The 18,402-nt window shown below is 39.0% G+C and overlaps 1 protein-coding gene across 8 annotated transcripts in view; it reads left to right on the forward strand.

The window, feature by feature from the left end:
• armc8 (armadillo repeat containing 8) overlaps window positions 1–16,434 on the forward strand; it is a 276,158-nt gene extending 259,724 nt beyond the window's left edge. For 2 of the 8 annotated variants that reach the window (XM_039756310.1, XM_039756307.1), the window contains 4 exons: window positions 7,299–7,394; window positions 8,843–8,915; window positions 14,113–14,206; window positions 15,671–16,434. In XM_039756310.1, the coding sequence (XP_039612244.1) occupies window positions 7,299–7,394; window positions 8,843–8,915; window positions 14,113–14,206; window positions 15,671–15,704 (297 nt within the window). In that variant the 3' untranslated portion in view covers window positions 15,705–16,434. Of the gene's footprint in view, window positions 1–7,298; window positions 7,395–8,842; window positions 8,940–11,657; window positions 12,246–14,112; window positions 14,207–15,670 lie in introns of those variants that run through there. The other 6 variants (XM_039756305.1, XM_039756304.1, XM_039756308.1 and 3 more) reach the window with 6 other exon arrangements.
• The last annotated feature ends 1,968 nt before the right edge of the window (window positions 16,435–18,402 follow it).

Genomic DNA, 18,402 nt, shown 5'->3' on the forward strand with positions numbered 1-18,402 from the left:
ATTAAAAAAAATTATGCATTTAATCACAGTTTCAGTTCCAAGCAAAGGGGAACTTGTGTCAATGCATGATTTCCTGGTACACCGATTACATTGATCAGCGCTTCCCAAAACCTCAGTATATAAAGACGGTCTTGGAATATTTCGGAATATATAATGTAAGCGCTGGATAGTCAAAACTTTATGCAATGATGCCTACATTTAACTTACATTCCTACCAAAGACATTTCTATCGACTAAATAAAAATTCCTTCTATTTAAAATTTAAATAGAACTTGGAACAGATGTTCATAATATCCACACAGACTTGCACGTAAGAGCAGGAGTCATCCGTTTTAAATAAATTTAGATTTTGTACAAATAATGTTTTTCATTTTTCTTCCTTGATGGATTCTGGCATCCCCAGCAACAGTTGCTCATATAGCAAAGTGTAAAATGTTATCTATAATTTTATTGTTTTTTTGTTATGAACTTCCCCAAAACTGTTGATCCCTGTAAATAGTTTATAGTATAACAACACTATAATCTGTTGTAGCACAAGCGTTAATTAGCGTCACACCTCACAACCTGCGTGTACCACGTTTTTGGCTCTAACGCTAGAAGTGCGGTGGATGCTGTGGGGGTAAGTTCTGGTTTCTGTTTCTTTCCCGATATTTTTTTTTTCATTTACTTTGTGTTAATAATTTATAATCGATTTAATTTATTACTTAATAGGCAGAGGAAAGAAGACGTGTATGTGACGCTCTTTCTTTCTTTTTGTTTTGCAAATATATGCTATATAAATATATATATATATATATTTTCTTTTCATTTGTTAAGAATAGATATGACAACAACACTCATATCAATGACAAAACAATTACATTAACAATCATGTTATTTTTTAAATTTTTCCTTTTCTTTTTCATAACTTGTTTTACACACTACTTCTCCGCTGCGAAACGCGGGTATTCTGCTAGTCTATACTAATAAAAGGCAAAGCACTCACTCACTCACTCACTCACTAATTCTCCAAATTCCCGTGTAGGTAGAAGGCTGAAATTTGGCAGGCTTATTCCTTACAGCTTACTTACAAAAGTTAAGCAGGTTTCATTTCAAAATTCTACACGTAACGGTCGATAACAGTCGACAACATCCGCCATGTTGAACTTTCTTATTTACAGCCCCATCTTCACGAAATTTGGTAGGCGGCTTCGCTGCGCTAACCTAAACCGATGTACGTACTTATTTCGATGGTATGACGCCACTGTCGACCGCCATATTGAACTTTCCAATGTAACTAATTCTCCAACTTCCCGTGTAGGTAGAAGGCTGACCCTATCTTCAAGAAATTTGGTACGCAGGTTCCCAATGCTAACTAAATCCTACTTACGTGCATATATACGTCCATAGCCTGCAGCTCGGTCACCGTGTGAGGCGGCGTTGGGTCCCCCATGCCAACGCCTTCCACGTTGTTGGCTGCCTGCCTATATAAGGCCGTCTGTCGCTCCGGTCTCTAAATTCCTTTCCTTGCTTCGCCACGGGATTCACGTCTCCCCGCTGATAACTACAGCCTTTTTATTTAATCCACGGCTTCTCCGCTGTTTTATTGTTAATTTTTTATGATTATAGTTATTATTTAGGTATTTTAGGCTTATTTAACATTGTTCAGGTACCCATTTCCTTTATCATTCCAACCGTACCCCCATTAACATGTCTATCGAGGTGATCACCATCGATCAAAGAACTGTCACTTACCGAGTGGTTTCCATGCCAAGAGATGGCATCTACCTTTTCCATTCTCTTTGTTACATATTGCTCGGCCATATCAGGCTCACTCTTGATATCCGGAGGAACATTGTGTTATATGTATTGAATGACTGGGACAGGTTCAAGGTGTGGACTGATGACGATACAGGAGATAATTACAGTAATCCCTTGCTATATCGCGCTTCGACTTTTGCGGCTTCACTCTATCATGGATTTTAAATGTAAGCATATCTATAATAATAAAAGGCAAAGCCCTCACTCACTCACTCACTCACTCATCACTAATTCTCCAACTTCCCATGTAGGTAGAAAGCTGAAATTTGGCAGGCTTATTCCTTACAGCTTACTTACAAAAGTTAAGCAGGTTTCATTTCGAAATTCTACGCGTGGCATCATAACGATCGATAACGTTCGACAACGCCCGCCATGTTGAACTTTCTTATTTATGGCCCCATCTTCACGAAATTTGTTAGACGTCTTCCCTGCGCTAACCGAAACCGAGGTACTTACTTATTTCGATGGTATGACGCCACTGTCAGCCGCCATATTGAATTTTCCAAAGCGTCACTAATTCTCCAACTTCCGTGTAGGTAGAAGGCTGAAATTTGGCAGGCCCATTCCTTACAGCTTACTTACAAAAGTTAAGCAGGTTTCATTTTGAAATTCTACGCGTAACGGTCATAACGGTCAACAACGCCCGCCATATTGAACTTTCTTATTCATGGCCCCATCTTCACGAAATTTGGTAGGCGGCTTCCCTGCGCTAACCGAAACCAATGTACATACTTATTCGGTGGTATGACGCCACTGTCAGCCACCATATTAAACTTTCCAACGTCACTAATTCTCCAACTTCCCGTGTAGGTAGAAGGCTGAAATTTGCTACTTATTTCGGTGGTATGATGCCACTGTCGGCCGCCATATTGAACTTTTCACGGAAACCGATGTCCGTACTTATTTCGTTAGTATGACACCACTGTCGGCCGCCATATTGAACTTTCCAACGTCACTAATTCTCCAACTTCCCATGTAGGTAGAAGGCTGAAATTTCATTTTGAAATTCTATGCATAATGGTCATAACGGTCAACAACGTCTGCCATGTTGAACTTTCTTATTTATGGCCCCATCTTCTCGAAATTTGGTAGGCGGCTTCCCTGCACTAACGAAACCAATGTATGTACTTATTTCGGTGGTATGATGCCACTGTCGGCGCCATATTGAACTTTTCAACAGTCTTTGTTACTTATGGGCCCATCTTCAAGATATTTGGTACACGGGTTCCCAACGCTAACTGAATCCTACTTACGTACATATATACGTCCATAGCCTGCACCTCGGTCACCGTGTGAGGTGGCGTTGTGTCCCCCGTCCCAACGCCTCCCACGTTGTTGGCTGGCTGCCTGCCTATATAAGACTGTCCGTCGCTCCAGTCTCTACATTCCCTTCCTTGCTTCGCCACGGGATTCACATCTCCCTACTGATAACTACAGCCCAAATTTGTTTAATCCACGGCTTCTCCGCTGTTTTATTGTTTGTTTATTACAATTATAGGTATTGTATAGGTATTTTACAATTACTTTACATTGCTCAGGTACCCATTTCCTTTATCATTCCAACCCCCATTAACATGTCTATCGAGATGATCACTATCGATCAAAGAACTGTCACTTACCGAGTGGTTTCCTGCCCGGAGATACCACCTACCTTTTCCATTCTCTTTGTTACATATTGCACGGCCATATCAGGCTCACTCTTGATATCCGGATGAAGATTCTGTCTTATGTATTGAATGACTGGGACAGGTTCAAGGTGTGGACTGATTACGGTACAGGAGATAATTATACTACACAGGAGCACTATAAGAGTGAAATGCTTAAGCCCTTCACCTATGGTTCTGCATGTGAGTTGATGGCTGCGACTGAATTGTTCGGTTGTCGCTTTCAAGTGTACCGAAATGGCCAAATAGTTTACACCTTTCGACAACCGCCAATGCCTCTTAAACATCTTAGATTCACAGGTGACGATTTCAGTAGTGGCCACTTTGACGTTTATGAATGTTTAAACTCTCAAAAGCTGGATGTGATTTTATCAATGAAACCGGTTGTGTGCTTACAACTCTTGACAGATGCTGAATGTGACTTCAACACAACAAATCCTGCAAATACTGTCGTAATTGAAACAAACCATGAAACTCAAACCGATTATGACAGCAGCAATCCAAGCTGTGACATTTGAGACAAGATTACTGTTCACATGGCCAACTGTAAGTTACATGCTCAAGAGTAAGCTCAGCGCAAAGCTTGGTCATGTTACAACCGGAGGGCCGAACTGACAACATGGTATACAAAGAGATCCTTAACAAATAATTATTGGCATATTTTCCCTCAGTTTAAAAAGGTTTAATTTTCTTCTTAATAAAAATTTTAATGCAGTACTTCGCCGCTGCGAAGCGCGGGTATTTTGCTAGTCTAAATATATATCACGGATTTTTCGCTGGTTCGCGGATTTCTGCAGACAATGGGTGTTTTAATTTATGGTACATGCTTCCTCAGTTTGTTTGCCCAGTTGATTTCATACAAGGGACGCTATTGGCGGATGGCTTAGAAGCTACCCAATCAGAGCATGTCTTACATATTAACTAAAACTCCTCAATGATATAAGATATGCTTCCCGCGCGGTGCTTGATTGTTTGCTTTTCTCTCTCTCTCACCCTCTCTGAGATCTCTGCGCCTGACGGAGGGGGTGTGACCAGAGGGGCTGTTTGCACAGAGGCTGTTTGCCTAGAGGATACGGACGCTCCTCTACAAAATGCCGCTTTATCGCAGTGCTTCAGCATACTTAAAAGCACGTATTGATTTTTTGATTGTTTGCTTTTATCTCTCTCCGACATTCTCTGCTCCTGACGGCGCTCCTTTTGAAGAGAAGATATGTTTGCATTCTTTTAATTGTTAGAAAGAACTGTCATCTCTGTCTCATTATGGAGCACAGTTTAAACTTTTGACTAAAGGGTGTTATTTCATGTCTAGAGGGCTCTAATAATGTTAATAGTGTGGGAGAGTTTATAAGGGCTTAAAATATATAAAAATAACCATACAATCATATGGTTTCTACTTTGCGGATTTTCATCTATCGCGGGGGGTTCTGGAACACAACACCCGCGATCGAGGAGGGATTACTGTATACTACACAGGTGCACTATAACAGTGAAATGCTTAAGCCCTTCACCTATGGTTCTGTATGTGAGTTGATGGCTGCCACTGAATTGTTCGGTGAATGTGAATGTTTAAACTCTCAAAAGATGGATGTGAAGTTATCGATGAAACCGGTTGTATACTTACAACGCTTGACAGATGCCGAATGTCTCTTCAACACAAGTCCTACAAATACTGTCGTAATTGAAACAAACCATGAAACTCAAACTGATTATGACAGCAGCAATCCAAGCTGTGAGATCTGAAACAAGATTACTGTTCACATGGCCAACTGTATGTTACATTCTCAAGAGTAAGCTCAGCGCACAGCTTGGTCATGTTACAACCGGAGGGCCAAACTCACAATGTGCTATACAAAGAGATCCTTAACAAATAATTATTGGTATATTTTCCCTCAGTTTAAAAAGGCTTAATTTTCTTTTTAATAAAAATTTTAAGACAGTACTTCTCCACTGCGAAGCACGGGTATTTTGCTAGTTTTTCATATAAGTTAGCAGTATACCACGCAACATAGAAATATAAAATGGTACTTTATACAAACTGGATTCCAAAAAAGTTGAGACACTATAAAAATCGTGAATAAAAACTGAATGCAATGATGTGGAGGTGCCAACTTATAATATTTTATTCAGAATAGAACATAAATCACGGAACAAAAGTTTAAACTGAGAAAATGTATCATTTTAAGGGAAAAATATGTTGATTCAGAATTTCAAATCCCAAAAAAGTTGGGACAAGGCCATTTTCACCACTGTGTGGCATCTCCCCTTCTTCTTACAACACTCAACAGATGTCTGGGACCGAGGAGACCAGTTTCTCAAGTTTAGAAATAGGAATGCTCTCCCATTCTTGTCTAATACAGGCCTCTAACTGTTCAATCGTCTTGGGCCTTCTTTGTCGCACATTCCTCTTTATGATGCGCCAAATGTTCTCTATAGGTGAAAGATCTGGACTGCAGACTGGCCATTTCAGTACCCGGATCCTTCTCCTACACAGCCATGATGTTGTGATTGATGCAGAATGTGGTCTGGCATTATCTTGTTGAAAAATGCAGGGTCTTCCCTGAAAGAGATGACGTCTGGATGGGAGCATATGTTGTTCTAGAACCTGAATATATTTTTCTGCATTGATGGTGCCTTTCCAGACATGCAAGCTGCCCATGCCACACGCACTCATGCAACCCCATACCATCAGAGATGCAGGCTTCTGAACTGAGCGTTGATAACAACTTGGGTTCTCCTTGTCCTCTTTGGTCCGGATGACATGGCGTCCCAGATTTCCAAAAGAACTTGAATCGTGACTCGTCTGACCACAGAACAGTCTTCCATTTTGCCACACTCCATTTTAAATGATCCCTGGCCCAGTGACAACGCCTGAGCTTGTGGATCTTGCTTAGAAATGGCTTCTTCTTTGCACTGTAGAGTTTCAGCTGGCACGGCGGATGGCACGGTGGATTGTGTTCACTGACAATGGTTTCTGGAAGTATTCCTGAGCCCATTCTGTAATTTCCTTTACAGTAGCATTCCTGTTTGTGGTGCAGTGTCGTTTAAGGGCCCGGGGATCACAGGCATCCAGTATGGTTTTACGGCCTTGACCCTTATGCACAGAGATTGTTCCAGATTCTCTGAATCTTCGGATGATGTTATGCACAGTTGATGATGATAGATGCAAAGTCTTTGCAATTTTTCGCTGGGTAACACCTTTCTGATATTGCTCCACTATCTTTTGCGCAACATTGTGGGAATTGGTGATCCTCTACCCATCTTGGCTTCTGAGAGACACTGCCACTCTGAGAAGCTCTTTTTATACCCAATCATGTTGCCAATTGACCTAATTAGTGTTTATTGGTCTTCCAGCTCTTCGTTATGCTCAAATTTACTTTTTCCAGCCTCTTATTACTACTTGTCCCAACTTTTTTGGGATTTGTTGACACCGTGAAATTTTGAATCAACATATTTTTCCTTTAAAATGATACATTTACTCGGATTAAACATTTGATCTGTCATCTACGTTCTATTACAAATAAAATATTGACATTTGCCATCTCCACATCATTGCATTCAGTTTTTATTCACAATTTCTTTAGTGTCCCAACTTTTTTGGAATCCGGTTTGTAATTAAAATTGTAGTACTAACTTTTTTAGTCTTTGATATTTTCTTGAATCTACAATAGTTAGTGATATATGTTAAATAAAGTGAACATGCGAATAAGGACAGATTTACATTAATTGTACCTCATGTAAAACTGTTTAAATCAGACTGGTTTGAGATCAGTTCTTATTAGGTTAAAATTTATTTTTGGTGTTTTTGCCACTATTAACATCTTTTTTTATTTTTAGACACTGTGCATTTTAGCTAATATTGCTGATGGAACTACAGCCAAGGATCTGATCATGATGAATGATGATATCCTCCAGAAAGTCAAATACTATATGGTAAGTTTATGATGTGGATTCTGTAAGGTCAAGTCAGTTGGGGTGTATGCACTGGTTGCTGTACCCACCACATGACAAAACAGCTCAGGATCCCGGTTGACAACCTCCCAGGCAGACAGGCGGTCCAGTCCCACCCTCCAGAAATGACCATCAATCTGCCGCAGCTAGGGGTTACATGGGCATCCCCTTGGCCTTGTCTAGCCACTTGGGTCCTCAACATTGAGGATCCTGCAAGCCAGACGAACCTCAGAGAATCGTGCCACATGGCCGTAGTGCCACAACTGAAGCTCCCTCACAATTTAGGTAATGTGCCTCATTCGGGACTCCATGAGCAACCACTCTTTCGACACAAAGTCAAACCAGCGGTACCCAAGGATTATTTGAAGAAACACAGTACTGAAGAAATCTAGTCTTCATCTCAGGTCACTGGACAGCATCTATGTCTCACAACTATATAGCAAGACAGGAAGCACCAGGACTCTAAAGTCTTGGACCTTTGTCCTTTTGCTAATTGGTAGCGCCACACACCCCTTTCCAGCAATCACCCCCCCCCTACATAATTGGTCTCCCGATTTGTCTACTGACTTCATAGGAAGAGTCACCCAAGACATGACTGTCACTGCCGAGGTACGTAAATCTCTCAACAAGATCTACACTCTCTCCACAGACAGACACACTGCTGATGCCTGTGCCCAAGAGGCCATTTTTTATCCAGGACACTCTCAAGCCAAGACACTGACTGCTCACTCAATCTCTTGAAAGTCCCAATCAGAACCTCTATTGACTCTACAAAGATCACAGCATCATTAGCAAAGTCAAGATCAGTGAGTCTTTATTTACCAATAGATGCCCCACAGCCACTTGACCACGCAACCTTGCCCAACACCCAGTCTATGCAAGCATTGAACAGAGTAGGAGCAAGAACACACCCCTGACAAACCCCAGAATCAACTGATAAAAACACAGAGGTTCTGCCTCCACTGTACACAGAATTCACAGCACCAGTGTACAGGCCGGTCATGATATCCAGCAACCTCGAGGGAATCCCGCGAAGGCTCAGTATATCTCATAGGGTGGCTCTATCAAATGAGTCAAATGCTTTATGAAAATCAATAAAGGCTGCAAAGAAACTTGGCTGATATTTGTGTTTCCATTACATGAGGACACTCGGTGCCATAATGCGGTCGATGGTAGACTTCTTTGGCGTAAAACCAGACTATTCTGGTCACTGGTAGGTGAGCAAGTGATCACGGATCCTATTGAGGATGACCCAAGAAAAGACCTTACCTGGCACTGAGAGCAGTGCTATCCCCCTGTTGTTGCCGCAATCAATCACCCTTTACCGTTTCAGATAGGGGCAACAAGTCCCATTTTCCAGTCAGTTGGAAAGTTTATGAAAGATATGATTTGTTGCTTTAGTTTTGTGTGTAACTGTTCTTTCTTTTCAGGGTCATTCAAATGTGAAGTTACAAATTGCTGCTACCTTCTGCATTTCTAACCTGATCTGGAATGAGGAGGAAGGTCAGAGAGATGCTACTTTTTCCAGTAAACAAATAAATAAATTAGATATTTAAAAATGACTGTAGTGAGTATAATAAATTAATAAATGTTGAAGTTTTATTTACGGTATCACAAATGTGAGTGTCTAGGTACAATGTGTAACTGAACATTTGAGTGATTTGTACATTATGCGTTTCTTTTAAAGCCACTGAGCATTGATTTTAGATATTACCTTTGATGTTTCAAAAGCAAAACAGTGGAAAGATTTCTGCACTTGCATTTACATCACTAAGCAATAACAACAAAGTCAACCACAACAACAACAAAAGGCAGTCATGCAAAAATGAATAGTTTTCTACTGACACCAAAGAATCATTCAGAATGCAATCAACTTCACCCTCTACCTAAGAAACCTGTTGAAAGTTTAACAAGGTAAAATGCAGTTGCAATGTTTAATATGCCCAATCTCTCTCTTTCTCTCAGAGTTAGTTAAATTAAATTTTGGTAGTCCAGCTATAATCCTCCCCCAGTGCTCTTGGAGTGTGTGAATATTTGAAGGATCAAAGGTTACAGAGGATTGCAAAAAAAAGTCGCAGAGTTGGGCAGGTCAGTGATAGAGGTGTTCCAGTATTTCGAGGGTGTAGCAGTTGTAGTTTTCTCAAATGCTAGGGTATGGTAACACTTTTTAACTTTAAAATACAGTAATGCACTGACTTATGGCTGTATGTCATACTGGCTGTATGTCGGTCACAAAGTCAGTTACAGTTGAGGCTGTGTGGGTCACTGGCCTGCATGCTTTAACAGTCTGCACAGAGTAGCACAAAGCAATCTTAGAGTCTTGGCGTTGGCACGCCAGGTCCATATAAGGCAGTATTTCTCAACCACTGGTTCGCGGGTTGATGCTAGTGGGTCATGGTTTGCTGTCTCACGCAGTGGGCTTAAGCAACCTGTAGCACTGTACAATGTTTTCTCCTTCCTAAGTAAGTTTGTTTCACCAGTGGGAACCCTGAACACACTTGTTTCACCAAGGGGGCAGATTACAATTGCTGCAAGAGGGTTGTCAATGAATTTAAAAAAGGCAAAACTGGGTTGCAGGAAAATAAGTTGAGAAACACTAGTGTAAGAAATGTGGTGTGGGCTGAATGCATAAGAATTACATGGAGCAGCTCTGATCAGGCCTTAACACTAGAATTACCAGAGCCTACGAGAAAACTCGTAAATCCTGCCCACCTTAAATCAGTTTGCACCTCTCCATCAGTGTCTTTTATCCTGTAAATGTACCGATTAAGACAAGCAGCAAGCAGCCGGCTATTCCATCCCCCCACTGCCGCAGAAAATTCACAAAATTCTCCCAGCTCATGCCTTGTTTGATTATTGCACTAATGCAATATTATTTGAAAACGAACAGCCTCAGATCGGTGTGAATTTATGCTGGTTCTGTTCAGATCAGGAGAGGCGTGGGTGGAGTGTTAGAACGCGATCGTGATTGAGAGAATAAAACTGAAAAAAGCTAACTTTTACAAGTACCATACATTTATACCCAGTGTCCCATAAATTTGTCTTTTTCTTTTTTTTTCTCTGTGCTGCAAGAACTGTCTTTCCTACATTTATGACGTGTGTACCTGTTGCAATGCGCACACTTCTCTCATTGAAAGGGCACCTGACACTGACTCAGTTTACTTTTCTGGGGAACCGGCTGTCTTGGAACAGAAGCTTGTCAATGTTGTATCCTCTTCTTTTTCCATCGCCTTTCTAATAAGATGCAACGATGAAGTTCCTCTGCAGTATGAGTCATGAACACTCTTCTTTTCACAGTAGGCCCTGTGCATGCCTTGCACAGTACATGTGCATTGATCCAGCTGCACTGAATAAGGTCACACCTTCTGGTGCACGATATCGACGCAGCCTCTCCTGATCTGACTCTAAGTAATAGCTCCAGCGTAAATTCACATCTGATCTGACGCTGTTCATTTTCAAATAATATTCCTTTAGTGCCATGATATTTTCTGATTAATTTTATACCCAGTGTCCCATATATTTGTCTCTTTCTTTTTTTTCTCCGTGCTGCGTTGACATCATGCACCAGAAGGCGTGAGCTTATTCAGTGCAGCAGGAACACTCAGTAAAACTGAATAAAAAAAAATAAAGTGACGGTGAGATATGAAGAAGGCAGATTCACCAGTCTTTGTATGTCAGCTTTTATCCCTCCAGATCAGAGAATGTCCAGTTCCATTGCCTCAAAACACCACACACATCTACAGTTATTCCCAGTTTCAAATAAAAACTTAACAGTGGCAGATAGATCTGGGGCGGTAGTATGTATCGTGATTGTGAGTGAGAGAATAAAAGTGAAAAAAAAGTACAGTACTATAAATGTACACGGTCTGTTACAGATGCAAACCAAATGTATGTGTGTACTGTATAATATTAACAATAAGAGCAGCTCACTACTGAAAACGGCAAATGTAGGAGGCAATGGGGATCGAACCGGTGGCCCCTTGATTACAAGTCAGCAAATCTTACCGCTACGCCACAAAAGGTGTTGTATCGTCATTGAACCTTTTGTGAAAGTGTTTATTTGATCTTTGGACTTCAGGCTTCACACATTCTATAGTTTATGCCTACATTTTGTAACATTTATTATTAAAATATGAAAAGTTTCTGTTTTAACAATGTGTTTACACAGATTACTGTAGAAACAGAACACACATGAAATGCATGTGTTCCAAATAACAATCTATTATTTCCACTCTAAAACTCCAGCAGTTCACTCACTCCAAGATAATCAAACAAGGCATGAGCTGGGAGAATTTTGTGAACTTTCTCTGACGGTGGGGGGACGAAATAGCTGTCTGCTTCTCTTAATCGGCACATTTACAGGACAAAAGACGCTGACGGAGAGGTGAGAACAGATTTAAAGTGGGCGGGATTTACGAGTTTTCTCATAGGCTCTGGTAATTCTAGTGTTAAAGGGCCCTCCAAGAGTCCAAAAATATATGAGACTGAAATAATAAGGAAAATTTTTTTTTATTGCAGCTGGTTTTGGCAATCTCTAAAACATTATTACCCTTTTTTTTCCCTGTGGCCCTTGGCCGTAAGTATGAAAAGCCTCAACTTGATGAGCCATAAATCAGCACATAATTGTAATATTGTTTTTGCAAAATAAACCAATCCTTATTTAACTAGAACTTGAATTATTTTGCTACATTTCTTCTTTAAGATCCCAAGAAATACTTTTCTCACAAAGTGATAAATTATAACAGTCAGTCAGTAATTGTCCAACCCACTTTATCCTAACACAGGCTCACGGGGGGGTCTGCTGGAGCCAATCCCAGCCAACACAGGGCACAAGGCAGGGCTACAAATCCCTGGACAGGGCACACACACACCCATATACCAAGCACACACTAGGGACAATTTAGGATCGCCAGTGCACCTAACCTGCATGTCTTTGGGCTGTGGGAGGAAGCCGGAGCACCTGGAGCAAACCTATACAGACACGGGGATAACATGCAAACTCCACGCTGGGAGGACCTGGAAAGCGAACCCAGGTATCCTTACTACGAGGCAGCCGCACTAGCTCTGTGACACCGTGCCGGCCCAATTATAAAAGAAAGTATAATAAAGAGGATTGCAATCAATGTAACATTGTACAAAAATAATAAGTATAAATAAATAAATGTTATAAATTAAATAATTTTGCCTATTAATGCAAAGCTTATGAAATACACAGACCACAGTGAAACGCTGAATATTAATTGATCTTCACTGTTGTCTACAAAAATGTGTTGTTGATAATGAATGAAAGATAGAGAGATATTCTTGCAGCTAGCTCAAGAGAAATTGGTTCGCACCCTTAGTTTGTTGAGGCGAATTTGCTGTGGAGCTTGGCTCAGACACAGACAGGCGGAAACATTAAAATCACTCCACACACGTTTATTATACAACTGTTCCATATTTACAAAGTGCTCAAACTCCAAAAGTCCCCAAAGTCCTGGCCACACAGTCTAATGCCTTCACTTTCCTTCAGGCCACCTCCTTGCCTTCCTCCAGAGACTTCGTCCTGCTTCCACCCGACTCAATTAATCTCATGAAGGGAGGTGGCTTCTTTTGTAAGCACCCGGATGTGCTCCAAGTGTGTTCCGACAATCTCCTACTGACACGCCCCAGTGTGGCGGCGGAAGTGCCGGCTGCATCCCCGGAGGCACTGTGGGTGTCCCAGCTCGTCTTCCCCCCCCAGCACTTGTGGGTGTGGTGGAAGTGCCAAGGTCCAGGGTGCCCCCTGGCGGTGACCACAGGTTCCCACAGGGTTGAGCTTCAAAGCCCTGTACCCGTGGTCCCCATAGCAACCAGGGCGGTCACCCCCACGTGGTTTGAGGAAGGCATAAGCCCTCTTCTGGTCTTCCTGGGCGGGTCGCCTCCTCAGCCACCTGGGACAGTGCATATCCCTGTGCTTCTGAATGTGCACTGCTACACATACACACCAAGCCCAGTACCAACCAACTCTGAACCCCATTTATTTACACAACATTGAAAATCATTACCAAAAAATAAGGTTACAGGCAGTAAAATAATCTAAAATTTGAAATGTAATCCTGTGCCTTTTAGGTTGAACTATGATGCTGTTACTGTACCACTTAGGGAGAGAGATGAATGGTACAGTTACACATAAAAAGTACAAGGCATTGAGAAAAATTTTTCAACTCTGACACAGCACAGCTGAATAATAAGTGACAGGGTGTATAAGCAACAGTGTCAGTATTTTGTTGTCTAGCTTGAAGATATCAAATTGATAAAAAGGACTAAGCTGAAAGTTAAAAGATACAACGCTTAGCAAGCTAAAAGATATTTGAGAACCAGAGTTATTTTAACATTGTGTCAAAATATGAAAGCCAGAATTGGTTTTAGTCAGACTGTCTTGTATTATTTTATGTGGTTTACCTATCATTAGAGTTAAAATGTAGACTTTTGCCTTTCCTTTACTTGGTGTCTCTTGTTAGTTATGCAGGGTATGTTGTTTCATTTAGATTAACTTAGACAAAAAGTTCTTTGTTTCCCTGAAAGACAAAAATCAATGTTTAATTGTCTGTTCTCCTGGACGAAGTTAATGTCAGTTATTTTCATGATGTAGTTTTTTCACTTGCTTTATGCATCTTTTTAACAAAAGACTGATACTTGTATGAGATTCAACAAGTTTCATTCTAGTCTGTTATTTTAGGTTCTCAGGAAAGACAGGATAAGCTTCGTGAGATGGGAATAGTGGATATTCTGCACAAGTTAACACAATCCGCAGATGCAAATCTCTGCGACAGGTTTGTTGATCCCTTTGTCATTTAATTCATTTTACTCTTAGAACTTTAATGAATTAATTTAATTAATCTGTTTTATAGATGCTCCAAAAATAGTGTTTTACACAAAACCATAGAAAAGAACAGAATACATTTTTTTATTTAAGTATTGTAAATGTGTTCCTGGGTCGTTAAGTGTTCATTCTAGCCATGTGCTGCTTTATTTAAACTGATCGCTTTTTCAGTTCTACAGGAGATGCTTTTTTACAATGTCTACATACTGTATGTGTTTAGAAAAGGGTGATTTTTTTTAAAAGTTAACAAAGGAAATATAGCACAATCTCCTTATTTCAGACATTATACTTTATATTTGTATGCATTTTTAAATTCCAAGACTAATTATGACTTAATTCTGTGTCTGTGCTCCTGTAATTATATTAAACTTTGGATCAAGTTCTATGAACGTAATAGTGTCTAAACAAGTAACACAGCAAAGAAATGTCATTGTTCGTTATCTTTATCTTACTCTTAAGGGGTAAATGTAACCTTTCACTGTGGTAAAAAAAGGAAAAACATCCTCACAAAAATGTTAACATTTCTCTCTAAGCATTTGTGTTGCAGTTATTGTTATCACTTGTAAATCTCATGAACAAAATCTACTTGGCATATATACTCATTCATATTTTATACTTTTGACATTCTAAATGCACAGAAGTCCATAAGAACTCTTAAGTGGTGCTACCTAACTTTCTTATTTCATTCGAGTAGAAATATAAGCCACAGGCCAAACTCCACCCAAAACTGACAATTATTAAGACCTTCTGTCCTTTAAAGAAGAATTTGTTTCCAGTGCTGATGGAGAGATAGCAGTGTTGACAGAGACATATACTTTAAGATGACTTTGTCTGATGGGACTCTTGTAAACTGAAAAGTGTCATTATTTAAATATTTACTGATACATAAGAGGTGATTTTTTTCTAAATACCCCCTAACTTAAAAAAAAAGATTTTGAAGCTCCTTGAATGTTTTGAGTGAAATATATGCAGATATGATCAACAGCCATGTGGAGAGTTTTCTTTATATGCACAGTGTTAGAATTGTATCCTGGTCACAACACTTAAATGCTGATCCATTTACCATACCACTAATGATACATACAAAAGCTTGCCATGATCTATGTATGAGTGATGAATGTGATTGAAATGTAAAGATTGTGTAAAAGAGGAAAAACAAAATATTGAAGTATTCTTGCATGTGCACATATATTATTTATTTTAAAAAGTGGCCTTTTTGATGTGAGCTTGGACCCGCTACACCACATTCACCACTAAGTTCTTTTTAGTAGGGTCCTAAAGGTTGGATAAAACTAATGGTGAGACAGATCAAATAAGATTTTTGAGTATTTAGGTAAATAAATCAATAGTTATTAAGACAAAATGTGATGCTTCTAAAGTTTATAATTTGTGTTTTATCTTGTTTATTTCTCAGAGCTAAGACAGCAATGCAGCAGTATCTGGCATGACTTTTGCTCCCAAGACCCACTTGTGGCCGGGTGTGAGGAAGATGGAATGCTCACTTAACAATCGCTTGAAGGTCACTGGATGGTTACCTTCAATTTGCACAAGTCACCTTGAACTACAGGTCTCAACCTGCAGTTGATCTGAATTTTTTTCTTGTTTTTGAACAGACATCTTTTTGGAATTTAACAAAAAAGCAAAAAAGAGAGAGAGAGACATTAACCTAACACAGAGGAGAATTATTTTTTTTTGGCTAGATTTGTACTTTTCCTCTGTGTGGACTGCAAGCAGCCACATGTGCACTGGACTCTGCCACAGGAAGAACAATCACTCTTTGGGAAGGGGAGAATGGGAGAAGGAATGTCCTATTAAACCAGTTTGTATGGTTAGAGGTTCATTCTTTCTGCTGGGTGGGTTTTTTTTTTTTTTTTGGTTCTCTTATGGACAGTTACCTCAAAAATTTTATTCTTTTTTTAAAATAAAAAAAAAAAAGACTTTCTGTCCTTTAAAGAAGAATTTGTTTCCAGTGCTGAAGGAGAGATAGCAGTGTTGACAGAGACATATTCTTCAAGATGAGTTTGTCTGATGGAACTCTTGTAAACTGAAAAGTATCATTATTTAAATATTTACTGATACACAAGGGGTGATTTTTTTTTTTAAATACCCCCTAACTTTAAAAAAGATTTTGAAGCTCCTTGAATGTTTTGAGTGAAATATATGCAGATATGAACAACAGCCATGTGGAGATGTGGAGAGTTTTCTTTATATGCACAGTGTTAGAATTGTATCCTGGTCACAACAGTTAAATGCTGATCCATTTAACATACCACTAATTATACATACAAAAACTTGCTGTGATCTATGTATGAATGATGAATGTGATTGAAATGTAAAGATTGTGTAAAAGAGGAAAAACAAAATATTGAAGTATTCTTGCATGTGCAAATATACACACAAACACACATACACAAAAGAATGAGTCTAGAATTAATGATGCACTTGATAAAGATGAACAAATTAAGGTTTGTAAAATATGTAGTATTGAAGGTGAGTGATATTTTATGCTCCAGAAATGGGAAAGTGCATGTTTTTACTGTTTATGTAGTTTCTTTAAAGTAAGTATTTTTAAACAAGCAATACTACTTTTTCCCTAAAAAACCTTTGTGCCTATAATATTGGACTCGGTGGCTGCAGTCTTATCTGGAATGGATAACAGTATGATGTCTTTCAGTGTAATGTATAAAGCTGGCAAACATTTTGGAATGTTTCTTGGAACACTATTTTCTGAAGCTTTTTTTCTCTTCTTTTCAAATCACAGACTTTCAGAATAGCAAAACCAGATTTTTAGCATGACTATTGTGGTAAATTTCATGATGATTTTGCCAATGGTCCCAGGGCCATTTGCATAAAAACAGTCTAACAAAATCAGCAATATGCCACCATGTTTCATGCACTGCATTTTTGTATCATTCTTGTGATTTTAAATGCAGTGATATTTAAAGTTGTCCAAAGGGTGAAGTGTTGCTATAGTTTGACCATAACACCTAGCAGCCCTAAATGTCACTTCAATTTGTTTCTTTTTGACAGAAAGAACTTTTTTCTAGGAAAATTGTCATCAACCTTTTGAGGTAGATTTGTAGACTAAAAGTTGATTTGAAGACTCAGTAACCCTAAAATGCTTCTCAAATCCATATCAGTAGGGACAAAATGCAATTGTATTTTCCTCTGGTTAGTTAAGATTTCTTTGCTTTTTTCTTCATTATGCAAAGTATAATGCTAAATGTATTGAACATTTTATATGTTTGTTACATTCATTTCAAATTGTTAACAAAACTTTCTGATTAAGTTGATTGAAGATTGCGGATTGGCATTGTGGTAAGTGTGTACATATGTTAGTTCTGCTATGTACTGGTTCTGTTTTACTTCATTGTACTCAGTGTTGCCTAGGCTCTGGTAGCTACATTCCTAAATTGGATATTAAAGCAAAGGTATTTCTTCACAAACATGCATTTGTCACTCAAAATTGTGTTCTGAAGTTAAGCACTTCATAAAAAATGTTTTAAAATATCTTCCCTTCTCTTGCGCTTTACATAGAGGGTATGAGGCAAGGAGGAAAAGCTTAAAAACTTACTAGATAGTCCATTTTTCCATCCAAGACAGTTGTTGAGTTTTAATCCGTATCTTTTGTGTTTCTGATGCATTTTTGTGGCAGCAAAAGGGATCTAGAAATACTAATTTTATCACATATTCCTGGTACCATTTTTCTCATGGTAAGAAAATGTTTTCTATACAATTGTGTGAATTCTCAAATAAATACTGGAGTAAATAAATAAAATAACCATGTGGCATGAGACATTTACTGTAATTTGATCTGTCAGGAGGTTTTGCACAGGAAGACTAAGTGCTGAGCTATTGTAAATGGCTGGTCTTCTTTTAAAATGTCTGAATCTCATAATATTGTATTTTTGTTGGTCAAAAATGACATATACAAACTATTTTGTAATGTGTGTATAATTACAAGATGTGGATCAATATTCAAGAACTATCTTTCCTTGATAAATGGACATCTTTGATAAGTTTTTAAGCCTTTCCTACATGCACCATAGACTGCAATGTATAGTGATAGTGCTGACAAGATGTATATGTATATATATATATATATATATACTGAAAGTGATTAACTTTCTAATGCATATATACCAT

This window comes from Polypterus senegalus, chromosome 6 (genome assembly GCF_016835505.1).
Source record: "Polypterus senegalus isolate Bchr_013 chromosome 6, ASM1683550v1, whole genome shotgun sequence".
NCBI lineage: Eukaryota > Metazoa > Chordata > Cladistia > Polypteriformes > Polypteridae > Polypterus > Polypterus senegalus.